The sequence below is a fragment of the Dendrobates tinctorius genome, unplaced genomic scaffold, assembly GCF_039654945.1.
Source record: "Dendrobates tinctorius isolate UK_male_01 unplaced genomic scaffold, ASM3965494v1 ptg000060l, whole genome shotgun sequence".
In the NCBI taxonomy this organism is placed as follows: domain Eukaryota; kingdom Metazoa; phylum Chordata; class Amphibia; order Anura; family Dendrobatidae; genus Dendrobates; species Dendrobates tinctorius.
The window spans coordinates 75083975-75104565 of NW_027361728.1; the positions used below are offsets into that span (position 1 = coordinate 75083975).

At 44.2% G+C, this 20591-nt stretch overlaps 1 protein-coding gene across 1 annotated transcript in view; it reads left to right on the plus strand.

Moving 5' to 3' along the window:
• Positions 1-19206: 19206 nt before the first annotated feature.
• Positions 19207-20591, plus strand: part of CLRN1 (clarin 1) — a 45517-nt gene continuing 44132 nt past the window's right edge. Inside the window, exon 1 of the mRNA XM_073579137.1 lies at positions 19207-19652. Coding sequence (XP_073435238.1) covers positions 19400-19652 — 253 coding nt within the window. The 5' untranslated portion in view covers positions 19207-19399. The remainder of the gene's footprint in view (positions 19653-20591) is intronic.

Below are 20591 nucleotides of genomic sequence, written 5' to 3' on the forward strand. Positions count from 1 at the left end.
AGACATCTTCAGACAATGGGACAGTTTTTTACTAAATCTGAAAAAGATGACGATAGACACTAGTTCATACATACAATTATAACCTAATTTTCGCTTTCCATATCATTACTAAAAAAGTGGGTTTTTTTTAAAGACAAGCATTAATTTTACTACTATAGGAAGGTGACTGTCAAGTTCATGTTGCCCATAAATCCTATCTTTGCCGGGGCTCATGAACTATGCTGCGCTATTTTGCATATTCTTTTGAGATGAGTCGCTTCTTGAATGAGTTGTCTTTGGGCCCTGGCAGTACTTTAGCAGGCATGCCTGGATGATTCGTAACTGTGCTACATCTTCTACATCTGAAGATAATGGGGGCGCTTCATTAAGGTAAATATGGCAGAAATGAGACATGTGTGGGGCATGGCATGGTCACATCCACCTATCAAATTCATCATAAGCTATGCCATTAAAGTGGCATATATTACTCCTAAAGTGGAGTGGACGTTTGGCGCAGGTCACCGCACCATCAAAACGAAGCATGCAGCGGCAAAAGCATACCTTGCGCATGGCCTGCGTGCACAATGCTAAAGATAGGGCACGCAGGCCACATGCAGCGGCATGCGCCCATAGGCGGAGCTGACCAAAGGAGGCGCAGCAGGGGCGGAGCTTGACAGCGAGTGTCCGCTGTGCCTCCACATGCTAATGTGAAACCAGCGTAATACAGCTGTTTCACAATCTGGCACGTATTATTAATAATAATTTGGATTTTCATATTTGATCATTTCAACAATTTATTTCAATTGTCCTTGAGTGGCTCTATGACATACTTTCAATTGTATTCTTTTCTTGATTGATTGTATCTTTTTATTGAGAGTGATAAATGCTGTATATTTTAATATGTCAGCTTTTATCAGTGTGTGCACCCCTTTATGTATAGTGCCACCACATGACCATTGGTTGATAAAAAAAAAGGTTTTTTAATTTATCACTTTTGTTCTGATCTCTACTGTGACCACAAGTTCAGTTCTTCTTTGGACACAAAAGGAATTCCTTCCATAGTTTTCTGAACATGCCTCTCTAGTGTATTGCAGTAATGTTCCTGGGCTGATGGAAAAGTTTAACATTGAGTACAATGTGAGACTATTGATTCACTAGCAGGGGGAAAGTATATAAAGCCGCACCTGAAAGGTGACTGCACAGACAAATGAAAACACCCGTTAACCTAAAAAGATTAAAGCAAATCAGTGACACACTAAAACAGGTTTTGCTCAAGAATATCCCTGTATTATGCACCATCCATCTTCCCCTTGATTCAGACCATTTTCCCTGTCCATGTTGCTGAAAACTAAGGCTTCCGCCGAAACAGGTCAACCAGTTATTGTCTATCTTAATGTGATTTTTTTAAATGGGTTTCTAATAAAAGCAAAGATATTTTTAATTCAAGGATCCAGCACAATTCTCTTTTTTTTTTCTTTGGATTTATATATGCACCCAGCCGATGGGAGACTGTGTTTCCTGCTTACATGGATCGGTCAGGTCAGAGCACTTACTGGTGAGCAACATATTCCCTACTGACTTTTGTTCTAAAATGAACCTTCAAAGTAAGTACACCAGCCTTATCAAGCCTACGATATCTATTCAATAATACCTGCAGTTTGTATTGGATAACCTGGTAACAGATTTTACATTTGTCTGCATTTACACATTGCACCATGCTTTTTGTTGTCTGTTAACTTCTCCTTAAAGATTCCCTTTATTTTGCAGTGAAGCTGATTTTTCAACAGCAAAAGTGGTGACCGCAGCATGTGAACATAGCCTTTGTGAGCGTTTTTTAAGGCTTTGTTCAAATCTATGTTGTGAATCTTTGTATTTTTTTGTTTTTCATACACGGAGGAGAAAAAATAATTCTAAGATAAATCCACCCCAAGACAGCAGCACCAAACGCCAATGTGTCTTGTGATTTGTTTGAAAAAATAACATAGCATAAATGAATGAAGACCTATAGAAAATCCTATGCCACGTAGAAAGAAAAACTTGTGAGAATTTGTAAATTCCACTTCATATAACTGACAAAAAACTAAACTCCGATACTGTATGTTGGAGATTTCACGAGCGTGTTCTTACAGCTCCGCAAAAGTTCTGCAAGGGTGCAAACAAGACGGGTAGATCCAAAAGGTCAAAATAATCAAAAATGAAAAATTCCACCTTGTGCACCACTGAAACTTGTGGGCTCCAAGGATTTTTTTCCATGAATGAATCTTTCAATTATGAAAAATTCTTGGCAAACGATGTCCCAAACCTCCTCACTGAAGCTTGTGATCCATACAGACTCTTTTTCCAAGCGGTAAATGTAGCAATTAAATCTGTGTTCTGCTCTAAGGATTTTTTTTCAACTATTTCCGCCCTGCTGAGGCCATGATAGAGTTAATAATAGCGAGATCTTACAAGGCTTTATTATTCAGTGGTGCTATTGTAGTAGTTTTTGACTGCAGTTGCTAAGCAGAATTTTAACTCCTACACGACATGCGTGAACTACTAATGCAACCGGCTACTGGAGTGTGTGTGCACTTTCACTTGCCTTGGCCTCAGGCAATGTAGAACCGGTTTCTGGCCTCCTGGTGATGAGTAGACCTCCTGGTCAGGTTATTGTAGATGTCACCAGTAATACATGCTGTGGATGCTGGTATTCCAGGACTGCTGTTGTATTCATCCCATACTTAGTGCATCAGGGGGTTGGGATGAGGAGGCTCACAGCTGATATGCAGAACAGGTCAATGAGCAGAACTGTTCTGTGCTGCAGGCCCTAGGAGGGATCTCTCATAATCAAGGCACCACCATGCACTTGTTCTTCCAGCTGCACAGGCTGACATCCGCCAGGCTGCCGGCTTCCAACCCACTTCACAGCTGGCCATGTCACAAGGACATTAAAGGCAAAGGATGCTAATTTGTGTCGGCTACGCCTCAATCAGCAATACCCGTGGGAATGTCTGATTGTCGTTGTGCTGTGACTTTGAGACGTAGTGTATGGATGATAAAACAATTCATTATATATAGGGAGGGAGCCTAAAGTGTTTCTAGTGTTTTTCCTTAAGGGACTGAAAAACAAAAAAATGCATATTACAAACACATCAAAATAATAATAGAAAAAAAAACAAAATTACATGTAAAAATGGTTATGAAAAATAATTGAATCTGATGGTGTATTTATCAGGCATTTAAAAACACAGAACAATAGTGAATCCTTTACCACTGATTCAGCATGGGCCCATGGAAGTGGTCCCCTTACCTTTTGGGCCCCTATGCAGCTGCACAGGTTTCACCAATGAGATATGTCCACCCCTGAATTATAGTATTACAGTGTGGTAAATAAAGAGATAATATACCTTACATAACTAGTTTAGCAGATCTGAGCTATTTTATCAACTTGTGATTTAAGAAAACCCTCAGAAATCATTAAAAACTGTTTATATATTTATTCAGGTTTCTTTTGTGTGATGTAACATTTTGTTAAACCATTCTCCTGAGTAAAGGGCCTGTCACACTAAGAGATATCGCTAGCAATATCGCTATAACTAGTGACATTACAGCGATATTGCTAGCGATATCTCTGTGTCTGATACTTACCTACGACCGGCTCCCCCGCTGGTTATCGCTGATCGCGCGAGAACGTTCAGGACTGTTTCTCGTCGTCAGCTTCCTGTGGCGCTTCCTGCTGTGAGGACGAGCGACGCGTGGAGCCGGGCGGGAGGACGCAGGATCGCCTGGTGTGACAGGTAAGAATGTGTATTTATGCTGCTATCAGGAGTAACATGTCACTTTTACATAGCAGACATCTTCAGTCCATGTGCAGACTGAGATATTTGGACGAGCCACGGGGCTCCTGACCCAAATTCAGCAGATTCATAGACATATACCATGCTGTTGAGTTCAGGTCAAGAGACCTGCAACCAATCTGGAGATTGGGGGCTGTATTTGGCCTTAGGCCGGGGTCACACTAGAGAGGAATACGGACGAGTGAGAGGCGTTAAAAGCACGCATTACACACGGACAAATGATTCTCTATGGGGTAGCTCCCAACAGCCGTATATTTCTCGTCCGTATTCTACGGTCCATGCCCATTATGCCAACCGGGCGAGAAAGGAGGCGTCATGGAGGCGCATATGTCGCCAGATGTTCCACGATTTTGGTGATCGGCCACGTGAGGAGCAGCAGCAACTGAGTAAGTACAACCCAAAAAGTGTGTAAAATTACCTCACATCAAAAAATGAATATATAATCAGCCCCCCCCTTCCTGTGCTTCTACTTTTTTACCCATGAGGCGGGTAGATTTTGATGTGACCCATGGTTTTATACTGCCATAATTTGGCCCAGGCCATAAGCTCTTCATCCTCCTAGCCTACCAAGTTAGTAAGTGTAGTTACTTGATACATGAACTACTGTGACCCTGTGTATCTGGCCTGGATGCCCCAATTATATATGCCACCCTGGGTAGAAAGCACACCCCAGAAGGCCACATGCCTAGGCTACTGTTAGCAAATGAGACATATCAAATATGTGAAATTGAGAATATTTCCTGTCACATTGCAGTGGAAGATGTGATGAGACAGTGGCGCAGCATCCGCAACCAATACAGGCGGGAACGTCAGCGGTCCAGGAGTGGTGATGCGGGCCACCTAAGTAGATACCTCACACCACATTACACAGATACTTTACAGGGCCAAAAATATTTATTTATTTTTGGCTCTGTTCTATTTCATAACAGAACTCAGTTCAACCTTACGGAGAGAGGAACTGGCTCAGATACAGAGCCCATCATTGATCCTGTAGGGGATGAGGTGGCTGGCCCATCTTCTCCCCCTACAAGAAGCATGGGTGAAGAATCCTCGCAGGAAAATCCAGTGCCTGTGCCACAAACCCCACCACCAGGACCACATCCACAACCAGGACCGTCTGCTGCTGCACCATCAGCCATACTGGAGGAGCAGGGCAACATGAGCAGCAGCCCAACTGCCCAGATCCGGGCCTCACCACAGCCTGCTGGACCATCCCGGCTAGGAAGAAGAAGGCGCCAGATCCCTGCCCAGGATACACGTACAAATGTGGACACTGGGGTCCTCAACTATTTGGCTAGAGTCAATTCTGATGATGGCGAGGAGGCATACTCGCGCAGCCTGGCCCTTTACCTTCGTGCCCATTCCCGTGAGGTGAGGCTCCGTATTCGAGGATGTTTTCAGATCCTGCTTGATGCTTGCACACACCCCTATACCCCATATGAATTATTTGAATATCTGGAGAGGTGGCAGCTTTCACCCAGAAATCTAATGCGCCTTAGACACCCCACACACATGCTTGCTCAAGCAGGCTCTGAGGATCCTCAAATATGTGGGCCTACACCTCACCCCCTTCCTCCCTCTACCCAACCTTCCCAACAGCAGCCACATATGTCTGGCTCTAGCCAACCTCACCAATATGGCCACTTGTTCCCACCCAGTGTTGGAGGCTGGTCCCAAGCTGGTTGGGGACAACATGGATATATTGGTGGGTATGAGACACGGGCCTACCAGACCCAACAAGATGCCCCTCTTCAGTATAACTCTGGCCAGTACCGACAACAATCCCAGGAGGCAGTACATTACCCACATCATGGGCAACAGTATGCCTCCACACAGGGCGATGTTGGGCAAAGTAGCCAGCAGCAACCACAGGCTGGTCTTCCGCCTTCTCCTTCCCCAACTTTCCACAATTTATAATGTAGCCATATTGGTAGTGCATAATGTTTGTTTTTTTTTGTCTCTATGTGTGCAAATGTTATTTTGAACAAATGTTGACACCTGCAAAAAGGCCAATTTGGCCCATTGCCACAGTTCTCATATGGCAATAATATGTTTTGGTTAAAAAAAAAAAAAAAAAAAAAAAAAAGGCAAAAGTAAACATTTGTCTACTACATTTAACGTCTCTATGTCAATTATAAAAAACAGTGTCAGCATACTAACATACGCTTACCAATGCAAAAAAAACACTCAAAGAATCATAAGGGGTAAAAATATATATATTTAGACACACATAAAAATTATAACATAGACACAGCATGCTCTTGCCAAGAAGTTTCCCCCTCAGGTGACATATAGTAATTTGTGAAAATATCACGCACTTTGAGGCCAGAGAGCGGTCTACGTTGAGGGTTGATAGGTGGTCTCGCCCTACGCACATTGTCCAACCCACGCACAACACCAGCAGAGGAGGAACAATCATGTATCCTGGTGAAGTTATGAAGAACCACACAGGCTTTAACTACTTCACTAACATTTTGTTCACTCAGCTGAATGGCAGACTGGAGTACCCGCCATTTGGCACAAAGAATGTCAAAGGAACACTCCACCAGTCGCCGAGCATGTGATAGGCGCAAGTTAAAAATTCTGCGCCGGTGCTAAAGGTTGTTCCGGGGATAAGGCCTCATGACATTGCGCGTTAACTGAAACGCCTCATCTGCCACAAGGAAATAAGGGACAGATTCTTCAGTGGAGCCTGGTAGCTGGTGTGGTGGTGGTAGATCCAACTGGTTGGTGCGTAGCCGCCGAGCCATAATGGAAGTATTGAAGACTCGAGAGTCTCCCGTCCTTCCATAGGCCCCAATGTCAACAATTATAAACTTGTATTGAGGGTCGACCAGAGCCAACAATACAACAGAAAAGTATTGTTTATAATTGAAGAATTGGGAGCCAGAGTTCGGCGGCTTACACACCCGGATATGTTTGCCATCAAGGGCCCCAATACAATTAGGAAAGTGGCATTCCTCCTCAAAGTCCCTTGATATCCTCAACCAGTCTTCCATCCTGGGCTCGGGCATGACGAGTTGATGTAGTCTTGACCATATTTCACTACATGTCGACCTGACTATGCCAGAAATGGTAGATCTTCCAATCAGAAACTCATGGTGGAGGGCGGCATAAGACAGGCCAGTGGACAGGAAGCTGAAGAACAACAGAAAAGGGACATTTTAGAATGCACAAATTAAACAAAAAACAGGTCCATACATACCAAACTTGTTAGGATTTCAGATCTACTAACACACACATATTTGGTCGCACAATGACAAAGTCATATTCAGTACATATTACACATAACATTCTGGTCTGTAAGTTTCAACATATCTGGAATAAGATAAGGGCATTAAAATTAGTCAATGAAGCAATAAATACATACTCTGGGCAACACATCATGAACATAGAGAATGTGGTTGTGTAGTACATACCGTAATGTGAGTAGAAGTCGCTCCTCTGCAGATATAGCTTTGCGCATCCTTGTGTCCTGAAAGGTTTTCCCAGGGCGCACTGTCTCCAAGAGTCGATCAAATGTTGCAAGGCTCATGTGACAGTATTGGTAGAATTTTGCAGGATGCTCCCGCAGAGAAGAATAGAGGCGGTGAAAATGACCTCTTGTGAGTCATTGCCTCAAAAGTGGATGGACCCACATGCGTCTCCTCCTCCGCGGATCCACTATCACTGGGTATGGTTGGCCAAAGCGCCGTGACAAAAGCCAGTTGAAGAGAACCTGCTCAGTTGTGTTGAAAGTCAGACTGTCTGCCATGTTGCACATACAACAGCAACACACCTAGTGAAGACAAGGTCACAAATGGACAGAATGGAGGCAGCCACCTGTTCCTGAGCCAATAAATAGGGTGCAGGCTAATGATTTAAATAGTTAGCAGGCCTCAAAACCGTTAAATGTCCATTTTGCAAGGCTGCGAGAAAATCTCGCAATACGGATTCCATACGGATGCTGACATGCGCAAAATACGCGACCACACCTTGCTTACGGATGACATACAGAGCACAATTTAGGGGTCATTCATGCGTATTACGCATGTAAATTACGGACCGTATTTTGCGTCGGTTAGTGTGACCCCGGCCTAAAAGTTGGAAACTGGCCTTATTGCGGAATTGGCTCCAATGATAATAACGCACCAGTTTTTGAATCCATTGCTGCAGCGATTACATGAGATACAGTGATTGCTGCAGCCGGTCATGCCTTACACAATGTACAGTTTTGTTTCAGTGCATTCTCTACGATTCCCTAGGGGAAAATATCTCAAATGATACTGATATATCAACTTTTATGTAACCAAAGTCTCAAGTTCTGCTGTTGATGTAATGCTGAAAGTAGACAGCAGGTGGCTCTGTAACATCCTACAATTCATCATATTTTGCAGTAGTTATTGTCTGACAGGTGGTGGAAAGAGCTGCAAAAACGTAACCATTTGATGCCCTCTTGTTATTGTAGATTGCTTTTATTAACTTAATATGAACTCTGCAAATTGATTTTTTTTAATTTTCATTAGGCAGGGGCTACATGGTGACTCCTGCACATTACAAGTTGAGAAGACAGTGATTGCTTTGTGTTGTGCAGCTACTACATTGCAGTGTAGATGCGGGTGAATGGGGTGACACTGGGACAACTCAGGGTACCGAAACCACAACAAGCAAGTGGCAAAAAGTTGGAACAAGTTGGATATTTTGTGACTTGCTTGTTGCAATGCAGTTTCCTAAGGATCACAATGTCATTTGCATTAAGCTTCGTGAAGCAGCAGCATACAGCAATTTTTGTTGCACGACCTGTTTTGTGGCCATAAGCTCCTGCTTTATACTATGAAGTGTGCACTCTAAAAATAAGGCTAATACCCACAACCACAAATTGCAGTGACTGTGTGTGGGGGGGACTGTATTATACTGTGCGTGTGGGACTGCATTATACTCTGGGGGCTGCATTATACTGTGTGTGGAGACTGCACTATACTGTGTTTGGGGGGACTGCACTATACTGTGTGTGTGGGGGATGAATTATATTGTGTGTCTTTGTGGGGGGGTGCATTATAATGTGTGTGGGGCTGCATTACACTGAGGGTACTGCTTTATTTCAAATTCAAAGAAGCTTTATTGACAGGACTAAATACACATTAGTTTTGCCAAAGCAAGTGTGCAAAAGGGAATAGGGATAGGGACTGTAGGGATGTTGGGTAGGGGCTGTAGGAAAGGTGGATGGGGGCAGATCCAGAATGGGGCTATATACTGCGTGTGTGAGGGGTTGCATTATATTGTGTATGTGAAGATGCATTATACTTTGAGGGGGCAGCATTTTACTGAGGGGGCTGCTTTATTCTCTGGGGGCTGCATTATACTGTGTATTTGGAGGGACTGCATTGTACATAGAGGGGGCTGCATTATACTGTGAAGCATCTGCATTATACTGTGTTTGTGGAGAGGATGTATTATACTGTATGTATGTGGTGCTGCATTATACTCTGAGGGTGCTGCATTTTACTTGGGGGCTGCGTTATACTTGGGGGCTGCATTATACACTGAGGGAGCTGCATTATACTCTGACTGGGCTGCATTATACTCTGACAGGGCTACATTATACTCTGAGGGGCTTCATTATGCTCTATGAGGGGACTACATTATACTCTATGAGGGGGCTGCAGTATACTCTGAGGGGGCTGCATTATACTGTGCGTGGGGCTGGTTTATACTCTTGGGGGCTGTATTATACTGTATGTGAGGGGCTGCTTTATACTCTGAGGGGGCTGCATTATACTGTGTGTGGGACTGGTTTATACTCTTGGGGGCTGTATTATACTGTATGTGTAGGGATGCTTTATACTCTGAGGGGGCTGCATTATGCTCTATGAGGGGACTACATTTAACACTATGAGGGGACTTCATTATATGCTTTGAGGGGGGCTGCAGTGTACTCTGAGGAGGCTGCATTATACTGTGTGTGGGGCTGCTTTATACTCTTGGGAGGCTGCATTATACTCTGCTGGGGCTGCAATATACTCTGAGGGGGCTGCATTATTCTCTGAGGAGGGCTTCATTATGCTCTATGAGGGGATTACATTATATTCTATGAGGGGACTACATTACACTCTGAGGAAGGCTGCATTATACTCTGATTGGAGATGCATTATGCTCTATGAGGGGACTACATTATAGTCTATGAAGGGGGCTGCAGTATACTCTGAAGGGGGGCTGCAGTATGGGTCTGCTTTATACTGTGGGGCTGCTTTATCTTCTGGTGGGGCTGCATTATGTGTGGGGTCATTATACTCTGAGAGGGCTGCATTATGCTCTGAGGGGACTACATTATACTCTAATAGGGTACTTTATTATACTCTATGAGGGGGCTGCAGTACACTCTGAGGGGGCTGCAGTATACTCTGAGGGGGCTGCATTATACTGTGTGTGGGTATAACGACTCCTGGATTGGACCCTCTGGGCCGTGATACCAACCCACCCTGGGCAAGCTGACCTAGTGAGGACCACCCCCTATACAGGGAGCATCAGGGGCAAACCCAGGGGCATAAAGTACCACGACTGCTGGAACCAGGTGGCTGGCTCAAAGGAGGCGCGAGAGACCATGTCTAGCAGGGTGAAGACAGGGACATGCAGGGTACAGGATTACATAAAGTGTGTACACAGGGGCACGCTGGGTACAGGGGTGCATAGAGCGTGTACACGGGGGCACGCAGGGTACAGGATAGTGCAGAGCGCATACTGGGAAGCACGCCTGGGTACAAGACAGTGCAGAGCGCATGCTGGGAAGCACGCCTGGGTACAAGACAGTGGAGAGCACGTACTTGGATGCACGCCAGAGTACAAGGTAGTGGACCTGAGTACAGAGAGCGACCATGCAGGCATCAAGCTGGCCTAGCAAGGAAGCAAAACGATAATCAGGCGCAGCCTACAGGAAGAGGCTGCCTCATATAGGGAATGCGCGCCGGAGGACTTCTGGGTTAGGGTCCTCCAGGACCATAGAGAGGTCAGAGTTAGCGCGGCCGCAGTAAGAGCTGCGGGATGTGCACAAGTGTGCCCAATGGGACCCGGAGCCAGGCGAGCCGCCGCAGAGTCAAGAGCGCAAGGCACACGTGCACACCTGACGGGACCCCAGCACCAGCCGCGAGACCAGAAGTGAGGATGTCGGGCAGTGCGCTCCAGCTCCGGAGTTGTGCAGGGACGCCGCAGACCAGGAAGTATGAGGAGGCATGGAGGAGAGCAGTGTGACAGTGGGGCTGCTTTATACTCCTGGGGGTCTGGGGGCTGCATTATACTGTATGTGTGTGGGGCTGCATTATACTCTGAGGGGGCTGCATTATACTGTGTGTGGGGGGCTGCATTATACACTGAGGGGGCTGCATTATACTCTGAGGGGGGCTGCATTATGCTCTATGAGGGGACTATATTATACTCTATGTTGGGAGCTGCAGTACTCTCTGAGGGGTGCTGCATCAAAGAAGGAAAGGTATCCAGCAACCGATCCATTGGTGAGAAATTATTTAAAAACAAAAATCTTTAATGTATAATATGGTTAAAATTATGGTATAAAACCATTAGTTTTTTTTAAAAAAAGGCAACTAAGCCAGAAAACTCATGGCCTTACGCGTTTCAAACCGACTGGTTCTTAATATTAGTTCATAGTGTTACCATACTCAAAATAGCCCTGAGGGGGGCTGCAGTATACTGGGAAGGGGGCTGCATTATACTCTGAGGGGGCTTCACTGTACTCTGTGGGCGCTGCAGTATACTCTTAGGGGAGCTGCAGTATACTCTGTGGGGGGCTGCATTATACTCTATCAAGGACCATGGGGAGTGCATTATACTATAAGTACTATATGGGACCTGCATTATTCTGTATCAGGGACTTTCTGTACCCATCATTCTTCCTCAGCAGGAGTAATGAGGCCGGGAAACAAGCGTCGAATGTCTTCAATATTGTTGATTGAGCTTGTTTAGTGGCCTGAACTCAGCGCATATAAATACAGCAGAAATGTTTCTGTGTGATGGTAGAATATGTGAACATTTGGGGCCCCACTTTAAACTTTGTCTAAAACCGGCCCTGCCTCCAAGTACCACTCCTAGGCAGTACTTGATACTGCAGTTGCTGACCCTAAAAGCAGTCACGGTCACAGACTCGGAGTCACAGGCAGGACTGGATTCAGAACCTGATCAGACGATTTGGAATCATCAAAAAGTTACGGCTTTAGGGTACAGATACCGCCAGTGTGGCTCCAGAGTTCAGGTATTGCTGCTGCAGCTGCAGAGTTCAGGTACTGTATGGCACCATCTTGCTGGAGAGGGAAAAATTTTCCTCTGCCAAGATGGCGCCACCAGCGCCTGCGCAATAGCAGCTATCGAATCTCTATACACACTGATAGCTGCTACTGCTCAGGCGCGGCAGGCACCATTTTCAAATTGATTTTTTTTTTTTACTTGCTCAATAACACCAAGAACAGTGATTACTTGGACACTAAACATGCAATTATGCTGCACCACAGGTGCCACGGCTGGCACCTGCCTGCAGAAGGTTTTTTTTTCTTCAGTATGTGCAGGTATTCATTATGTAAACTAGAGGGCGGTCACTGAGGGATCAGTGATCTGTCAGCAGTCTGCATTATAAATACCTAATAAATAACTCCTCCCTCGCAGGCCGCACCGGAGCACAAACATATCATTAACACAAAACTCATAATAAAGATTAAACAATGACAAGACGTATTTCATCACCAGGTATAATTGTTATCAGTATAATGGTGCCGACCTGACACTGTCTGTAGGTTACTGTGCTCAATCCTGTTGACAGGTTCCCTTTAAGGATAGGCTATTTGCTATAACACTTGCTGTAGGGTGACCCTTTTTGATTATCAGGTGTTAGTTTACAGCAGTTTATTATAATTTGCAGAACCCATTTACTCACACACTTTTGTTTCCATTATGATCTGATATTCTCTTTGTTCGTATGTGATATAAACGGGCTCCTTCAATGCAGTCTACAAGCTATAAGTAAATAGACTGAAAATAAATGTCTGCGGAATGAAAAGGTTATTGATGTCCATATGAAACATGATAACTAAGCCCAGATATATTGTGTCTAGGAAGACACCATTACACTGTAGACATGATTGAGGCTGCATATATTGTAAACCTGTGATGAGTGTGTCCAGGGTAATTTCCATAAAGATTTACGGACCCCCCCCCCCCCCGTGATGTTATGGAATGAGTTGTCCTTTCTTCAATAGACTGTACAATGGGAATGTTGCCCGTTTCTGGAATTTCATCTCCACCAATCAGGCAGAATGCATCTACTTAGGGAAGAAGCATCTATCGGGTTACACCAGGGGGGGCTGCATTATACTGTGTGTGGGGGGCTGCATTATACACTGAGGGGGCTGCATTATACTCTGAGGGGGGCTGCATTATGCTCTATGAGGGGACTATATTATACTCTATGTTGGGAGCTGCAGTACTCTCTGAGGGGTGCTGCATCAAAGAAGGAAAGGTATCCAGCAACCGATCCATTGGTGAGAAATTATTTAAAAACAAAAATCTTTAATGTATAATATGGTTAAAATTATGGTATAAAACCATTAGTTTTTTTTAAAAAAAAGGCAACTAAGCCAGAAAACTCATGGCCTTACGCGTTTCAAACCGACTGGTTCTTAATATTAGTTCATAGTGTTACCATACTCAAAATAGCCCTGAGGGGGGCTGCAGTATACTGGGAAGGGGGCTGCATTATACTCTGAGGGGGCTTCACTGTACTCTGTGGGCACTGCAGTATACTCTTAGGGGAGCTGCAGTATACTCTGTGGGGGGCTGCATTATACTCTATCAAGGACCATGGGGAGTGCATTATACTATAAGTACTATATGGGACCTGCATTATTCTGTATCAGGGACTTTCTGTACCCATCATTCTTCCTCAGCAGGAGTAATGAGGCCGGGAAACAAGCGTCGAATGTCTTCAATATTGTTGATTGAGCTTGTTTAGTGGCCTGAACTCAGCGCATATAAATACAGCAGAAATGTTTCTGTGTGATGGTAGAATATGTGAACATTTGGGGCCCCACTTTAAACTTTGTCTAAAACCGGCCCTGCCTCCAAGTACCACTCCTAGGCAGTACTTGATACTGCAGTTGCTGACCCTAAAAGCAGTCACGGTCACAGACTCGGAGTCACAGGCAGGACTGGATTCAGAACCTGATCAGACGATTTGGAATCATCAAAAAGTTACGGCTTTAGGGTACAGATACCGCCAGTGTGGCTCCAGAGTTCAGGTATTGCTGCTGCAGCTGCAGAGTTCAGGTACTGTATGGCACCATCTTGCTGGAGAGGGAAAAATTTTCCTCTGCCAAGATGGCGCCACCAGCGCCTGCGCAATAGCAGCTATCGAATCTCTATACACACTGATAGCTGCTACTGCTCAGGCGTGGCAGGCACCATTTTCAAATTGATTTTTTTTTTTTACTTGCTCAATAACACCAAGAACAGTGATTACTTGGACACTAAACATGCAATTATGCTGCACCACAGGTGCCACGGCTGGCACCTGCCTGCAGAAGGTTTTTTTTTCTTCAGTATGTGCAGGTATTCATTATGTAAACTAGAGGGCGGTCACTGAGGGATCAGTGATCTGTCAGCAGTCTGCATTATAAATACCTAATAAATAACTCCTCCCTCGCAGGCCGCACCGGAGCACAAACATATCATTAACACAAAACTCATAATAAAGATTAAACAATGACAAGACGTATTTCATCACCAGGTATAATTGTTATCAGTATAATGGTGCCGACCTGACACTGTCTGTAGGTTACTGTGCTCAATCCTGTTGACAGGTTCCCTTTAAGGATAGGTTATTTGCTATAACACTTGCTGTAGGGTGACCCTTTTTGATTATCAGGTGTTAGTTTACAGCAGTTTATTATAATTTGCAGAACCCATTTACTCACACACTTTTGTTTCCATTATGATCTGATATTCTCTTTGTTCGTATGTGATATAAACGGGCTCCTTCAATGCAGTCTACAAGCTATAAGTAAATAGACTGAAAATAAATGTCTGCGGAATGAAAAGGTTATTGATGTCCATATGAAACATGATAACTAAGCCCAGATATATTGTGTCTAGGAAGACACCATTACACTGTAGACATGATTGAGGCTGCATATATTGTAAACCTGAGATGAGTGTGTCCAGGGTAATTTCCATAAAGATTTACGGACCCCCCCCCCGTGATGTTATGGAATGAGTTGTCCATTCTTCAATAGACTGTACAATGGGAATGTTGCCCGTTTCTGGAATTTCATCTCCACCAATCAGGCAGAATGCATCTACTTAGAGAAGAAGCATCTATCAGGTTACACCAGGGGGGGCTGCATTATACTGTGTGTGGGGGGCTGCATTATACACTGAGGGGGCTGCATTATACTCTGAGGGGGGCTGCATTATGCTCTATGAGGGGACTATATTATACTCTATGTTGGGAGCTGCAGTACTCTCTGAGGGGTGCTGCATCAAAGAAGGAAAGGTATCCAGCAACCGATCCATTGGTGAGAAATTTTTTAAAAACAAAAATCTTTAATGTATAATATGGTTAAAATTATGGTATAAAACTATTAGTTTTTTTTAAAAAAAGGCAACTAAGCCAGAAAACTCATGGCCTTACGCGTTTCAAACCGACTGGTTCTTAATATTAGTTCATAGTGTTACCATACTCAAAATAGCCCTGAGGGGGGCTGCAGTATACTGGGAAGGGGGCTGCATTATACTCTGAGGGGGCTTCACTGTACTCTGTGGGCGCTGCAGTATACTCTTAGGGGAGCTGCAGTATACTCTGTGGGGGGCTGCATTATACTCTATCAAGGACCATGGGGAGTGCATTATACTATAAGTACTATATGGGACCTGCATTATTCTGTATCAGGGACTTTCTGTACCCATCATTCTTCCTCAGCAGGAGTAATGAGGCCGGGAAACAAGCGTCGAATGTCTTCAATATTGTTGATTGAGCTTGTTTAGTGGCCTGAACTCAGCGCATATAAATACAGCAGAAATGTTTCTGTGTGATGGTAGAATATGTGAACATTTGGGGCCCCACTTTAAACTTTGTCTAAAACCGGCCCTGCCTCCAAGTACCACTCCTAGGCAGTACTTGATACTGCAGTTGCTGACCCTAAAAGCAGTCACGGTCACAGACTCGGAGTCACAGGCAGGACTGGATTCAGAACCTGATCAGACGATTTGGAATCATCAAAAAGTTACGGCTTTAGGGTACAGATACCGCCAGTGTGGCTCCAGAGTTCAGGTATTGCTGCTGCAGCTGCAGAGTTCAGGTACTGTATGGCACCATCTTGCTGGAGAGGGAAAAATTTTCCTCTGCCAAGATGACGCCACCAGCGCCTGCGCAATAGCAGCTATCGAATCTCTATACACACTGATAGCTGCTACTGCTCAGGCGCGGCAGGCACCATTTTCAAATTGATTTTTTTTTTTTACTTGCTCAATAACACCAAGAACAGTGATTACTTGGACACTAAACATGCAATTATGCTGCACCACAGGTGCCACGGCTGGCACCTGCCTGCAGAAGGTTTTTTTTTCTTCAGTATGTGCAGGTATTCATTATGTAAACTAGAGGGCGGTCACTGAGGGATCAGTGATCTGTCAGCAGTCTGCATTATAAATACCTAATAAATAACTCCTCCCTCGCAGGCCGCACCGGAGCACAAACATATCATTAACACAAAACTCATAATAAAGATTAAACAATGACAAGACGTATTTCATCACCAGGTATAATTGTTATCAGTATAATGGTGCCGACCTGACACTGTCTGTAGGTTACTGTGCTCAATCCTGTTGACAGGTTCCCTTTAAGGATAGGTTATTTGCTATAACACTTGCTGTAGGGTGACCCTTTTTGATTATCAGGTGTTAGTTTACAGCAGTTTATTATAATTTGCAGAACCCATTTACTCACACACTTTTGTTTCCATTATGATCTGATATTCTCTTTGTTCGTATGTGATATAAACGGGCTCCTTCAATGCAGTCTACAAGCTATAAGTAAATAGACTGAAAATAAATGTCTGCGGAATGAAAAGGTTATTGATGTCCATATGAAACATGATAACTAAGCCCAGATATATTGTGTCTAGGAAGACACCATTACACTGTAGACATGATTGAGGCTGCATATATTGTAAACCTGAGATGAGTGTGTCCAGGGTAATTTCCATAAAGATTTACGGACCCCCCCCCCCCGTGATGTTATGGAATGAGTTGTCCATTCTTCAATAGACTGTACAATGGGAATGTTGCCCGTTTCTGGAATTTCATCTCCACCAATCAGGCAGAATGCATCTACTTAGAGAAGAAGCATCTATCAGGTTACACCAGGGGGGGCTGCATTATACTGTGTGTGGGGGGCTGCATTATACACTGAGGGGGCTGCATTATACTCTGAGGGGGGCTGCATTATGCTCTATGAGGGGACTATATTATACTCTATGTTGGGAGCTGCAGTACTCTCTGAGGGGTGCTGCATCAAAGAAGGAAAGGTATCCAGCAACCGATCCATTGGTGAGAAATTTTTTAAAAACAAAAATCTTTAATGTATAATATGGTTAAAATTATGGTATAAAACCATTAGTTTTTTTTAAAAAAAGGCAACTAAGCCAGAAAACTCATGGCCTTACGCGTTTCAAACCGACTGGTTCTTAATATTAGTTCATAGTGTTACCATACTCAAAATAGCCCTGAGGGGGGCTGCAGTATACTGGGAAGGGGGCTGCATTATACTCTGAGGGGGCTTCACTGTACTCTGTGGGCGCTGCAGTATACTCTTAGGGGAGCTGCAGTATACTCTGTGGGGGGCTGCATTATACTCTATCAAGGACCATGGGGAGTGCATTATACTATAAGTACTATATGGGACCTGCATTATTCTGTATCAGGGACTTTCTGTACCCATCATTCTTCCTCAGCAGGAGTAATGAGGCCGGGAAACAAGCGTCGAATGTCTTCAATATTGTTGATTGAGCTTGTTTAGTGGCCTGAACTCAGCGCATATAAATACAGCAGAAATGTTTCTGTGTGATGGTAGAATATGTGAACATTTGGGGCCCCACTTTAAACTTTGTCTAAAACCGGCCCTGCCTCCAAGTACCACTCCTAGGCAGTACTTGATACTGCAGTTGCTGACCCTAAAAGCAGTCACGGTCACAGACTCGGAGTCACAGGCAGGACTGGATTCAGAACCTGATCAGACGATTTGGAATCATCAAAAAGTTACGGCTTTAGGGTACAGATACCGCCAGTGTGGCTCCAGAGTTCAGGTATTGCTGCTGCAGCTGCAGAGTTCAGGTACTGTATGGCACCATCTTGCTGGAGAGGGAAAAATTTTCCTCTGCCAAGATGACGCCACCAGCGCCTGCGCAATAGCAGCTATCGAATCTCTATACACACTGATAGCTGCTACTGCTCAGGCGCGGCAGGCACCATTTTCAAATTGATTTTTTTTTTTTACTTGCTCAATAACACCAAGAACAGTGATTACTTGGACACTAAACATGCAATTATGCTGCACCACAGGTGCCACGGCTGGCACCTGCCTGCAGAAGGTTTTTTTTTCTTCAGTATGTGCAGGTATTCATTATGTAAACTAGAGGGCGGTCACTGAGGGATCAGTGATCTGTCAGCAGTCTGCATTATAAATACCTAATAAATAACTCCTCCCTCGCAGGCCGCACCGGAGCACAAACATATCATTAACACAAAACTCATAATAAAGATTAAACAATGACAAGAAGTATTTCATCACCAGGTATAATTGTTATCAGTATAATGGTGCTGACCTGACACTGTCTGTAGGTTACTGTGCTCAATCCTGTTGACAGGTTCCCTTTAAGGATAGGTTATTTGCTATAACACTTGCTGTAGGGTGACCCTTTTTGATTATCAGGTGTTAGTTTACAGCAGTTTATTATAATTTGCAGAACCCATTTACTCACACACTTTTGTTTCCATTATGATCTGATATTCTCTTTGTTCGTATGTGAAATAAACGGGCTCCTTCAATGCAGTCTACAAGCTATAAGTAAATAGACTGAAAATAAATGTCTGCGGAATGAAAAGGTTATTGATGTCCATATGAAACATGATAACTAAGCCCAGATATATTGTGTCTAGGAAGACACCATTACACTGTAGACATGACTGAGGCTGCATATATTGTAAACCTGAGATGAGTGTGTCCAGGGTAATTTCCATAAAGATTTACGGACCCCCCCCCCATGGGAATGTTGCCCGTTTCTGGAATTTCATCTCCACCAATCAGGCAGAATGCATCTACTTAGAGAAGAAGCATCTATCAGGTTACACCAGGGTTCCATCTGCTGCCTGAGTTATCAAGTCGAAGGGAAGAAATAAGAAATAGCACTTGTTATGTATGCCTCTGCGGATAAATCCTACTGAGAATATACTGCTTTCTTCGGTCAGCTACCTATGGCTCACTCTGGGGTAAATTCCTCTATGCACTGAAGTGCTAGCTGTATGTAGGATAACTGAAGACTTTTGGTGCAGTCATGCCTAAACTGCAGAAGAAAGTTCTCTTTTGTCTGGCTGGTATACTGAGCTTTGGCTGTGCCCTGGCAATCGCAGCTGCGTTAGGCATTCAGCTATGGGTAAAGGGAACAGTATTGTGCAAAACTGGAGCCCTGCTGGTCAATGCTACAGGGGATGAACTGCAAAAGTTTATTGGGGAGATCCAGTATGGCCTGTTCTATGGGCAGAGAGTGAAACAGTGCGGACTTGGAGGCAGACCTACTACTTTTTCATGTAAGTACAGTCGGTGTTGTAAACGTACTTTTTTTTTTAATTTATAAATGTTGGAAAATATTTTGATTTTTCTGTCTTATAGTCTTAGTCAACGCATTTCAAACTTCACAGACTTCTTCATCAGGACAAAGCCAAAATGTTTATATTACTTTAGGAATTAGGAATGCTGTGTTTTATGTTATTCATTATCACAGCTGTGTATGTACAGAAACAATGTTTGCTTCCATCGGCAACATTTCTTACAATCCATAGGACTTGTTCTACCACATCTGGTGCTTTCCCAAATATAACGTTTTAGTTGTCAGTTGTACTCATATCTGAAATGTTTCCTAATTGTTCATTGGGAGCCAGCACGCTGTACCTTCTCTGATGACAGCCGGCTTAGAGAACGGCCAAATCCCAGTGTCGGGGCTGCAAAATGCAGCCGCCGGTAGAAACCTTGGACCGCCGCATTAGGCAACCCGACTGCGCCCCTTTACAACTGTGCTCGGAGCACATGCCCCACCTGCCCCCCTCCAGATATGTCTCTGACTTTATATATCAACTAGATGGTGGCCCGATTCTATCGCATCGGGTATTCTAGAGTCTCTGTTAAAATAAAAAATAGTGATATACTCGCCTCCCGACAGCCCCCGGACTCTTTCTCGTTCTGCTGTTACCTAATGTAGTGTACTCCAGTTACACCGATATCTGCAGTCACTGTTCTGCTGTTATCTAATGTATTGTACTCCAGTTACTCCCAGAGCTGCAGTCACTGTTCTGCTGTTACCTAATGTACTCCTATTACACCCAGAGCTGCAGTCACTGTTCTGCTGTTACCTAATGTAGTGTACTCCAGTTACACCCAGATCTGCAGTCACTGTTCTGCTGTTATCTAAGGTATTGTACTCCAGTTACTCCCAGAGCTGCAGTCACTGTTCTGCTTTTACCTAATGTATT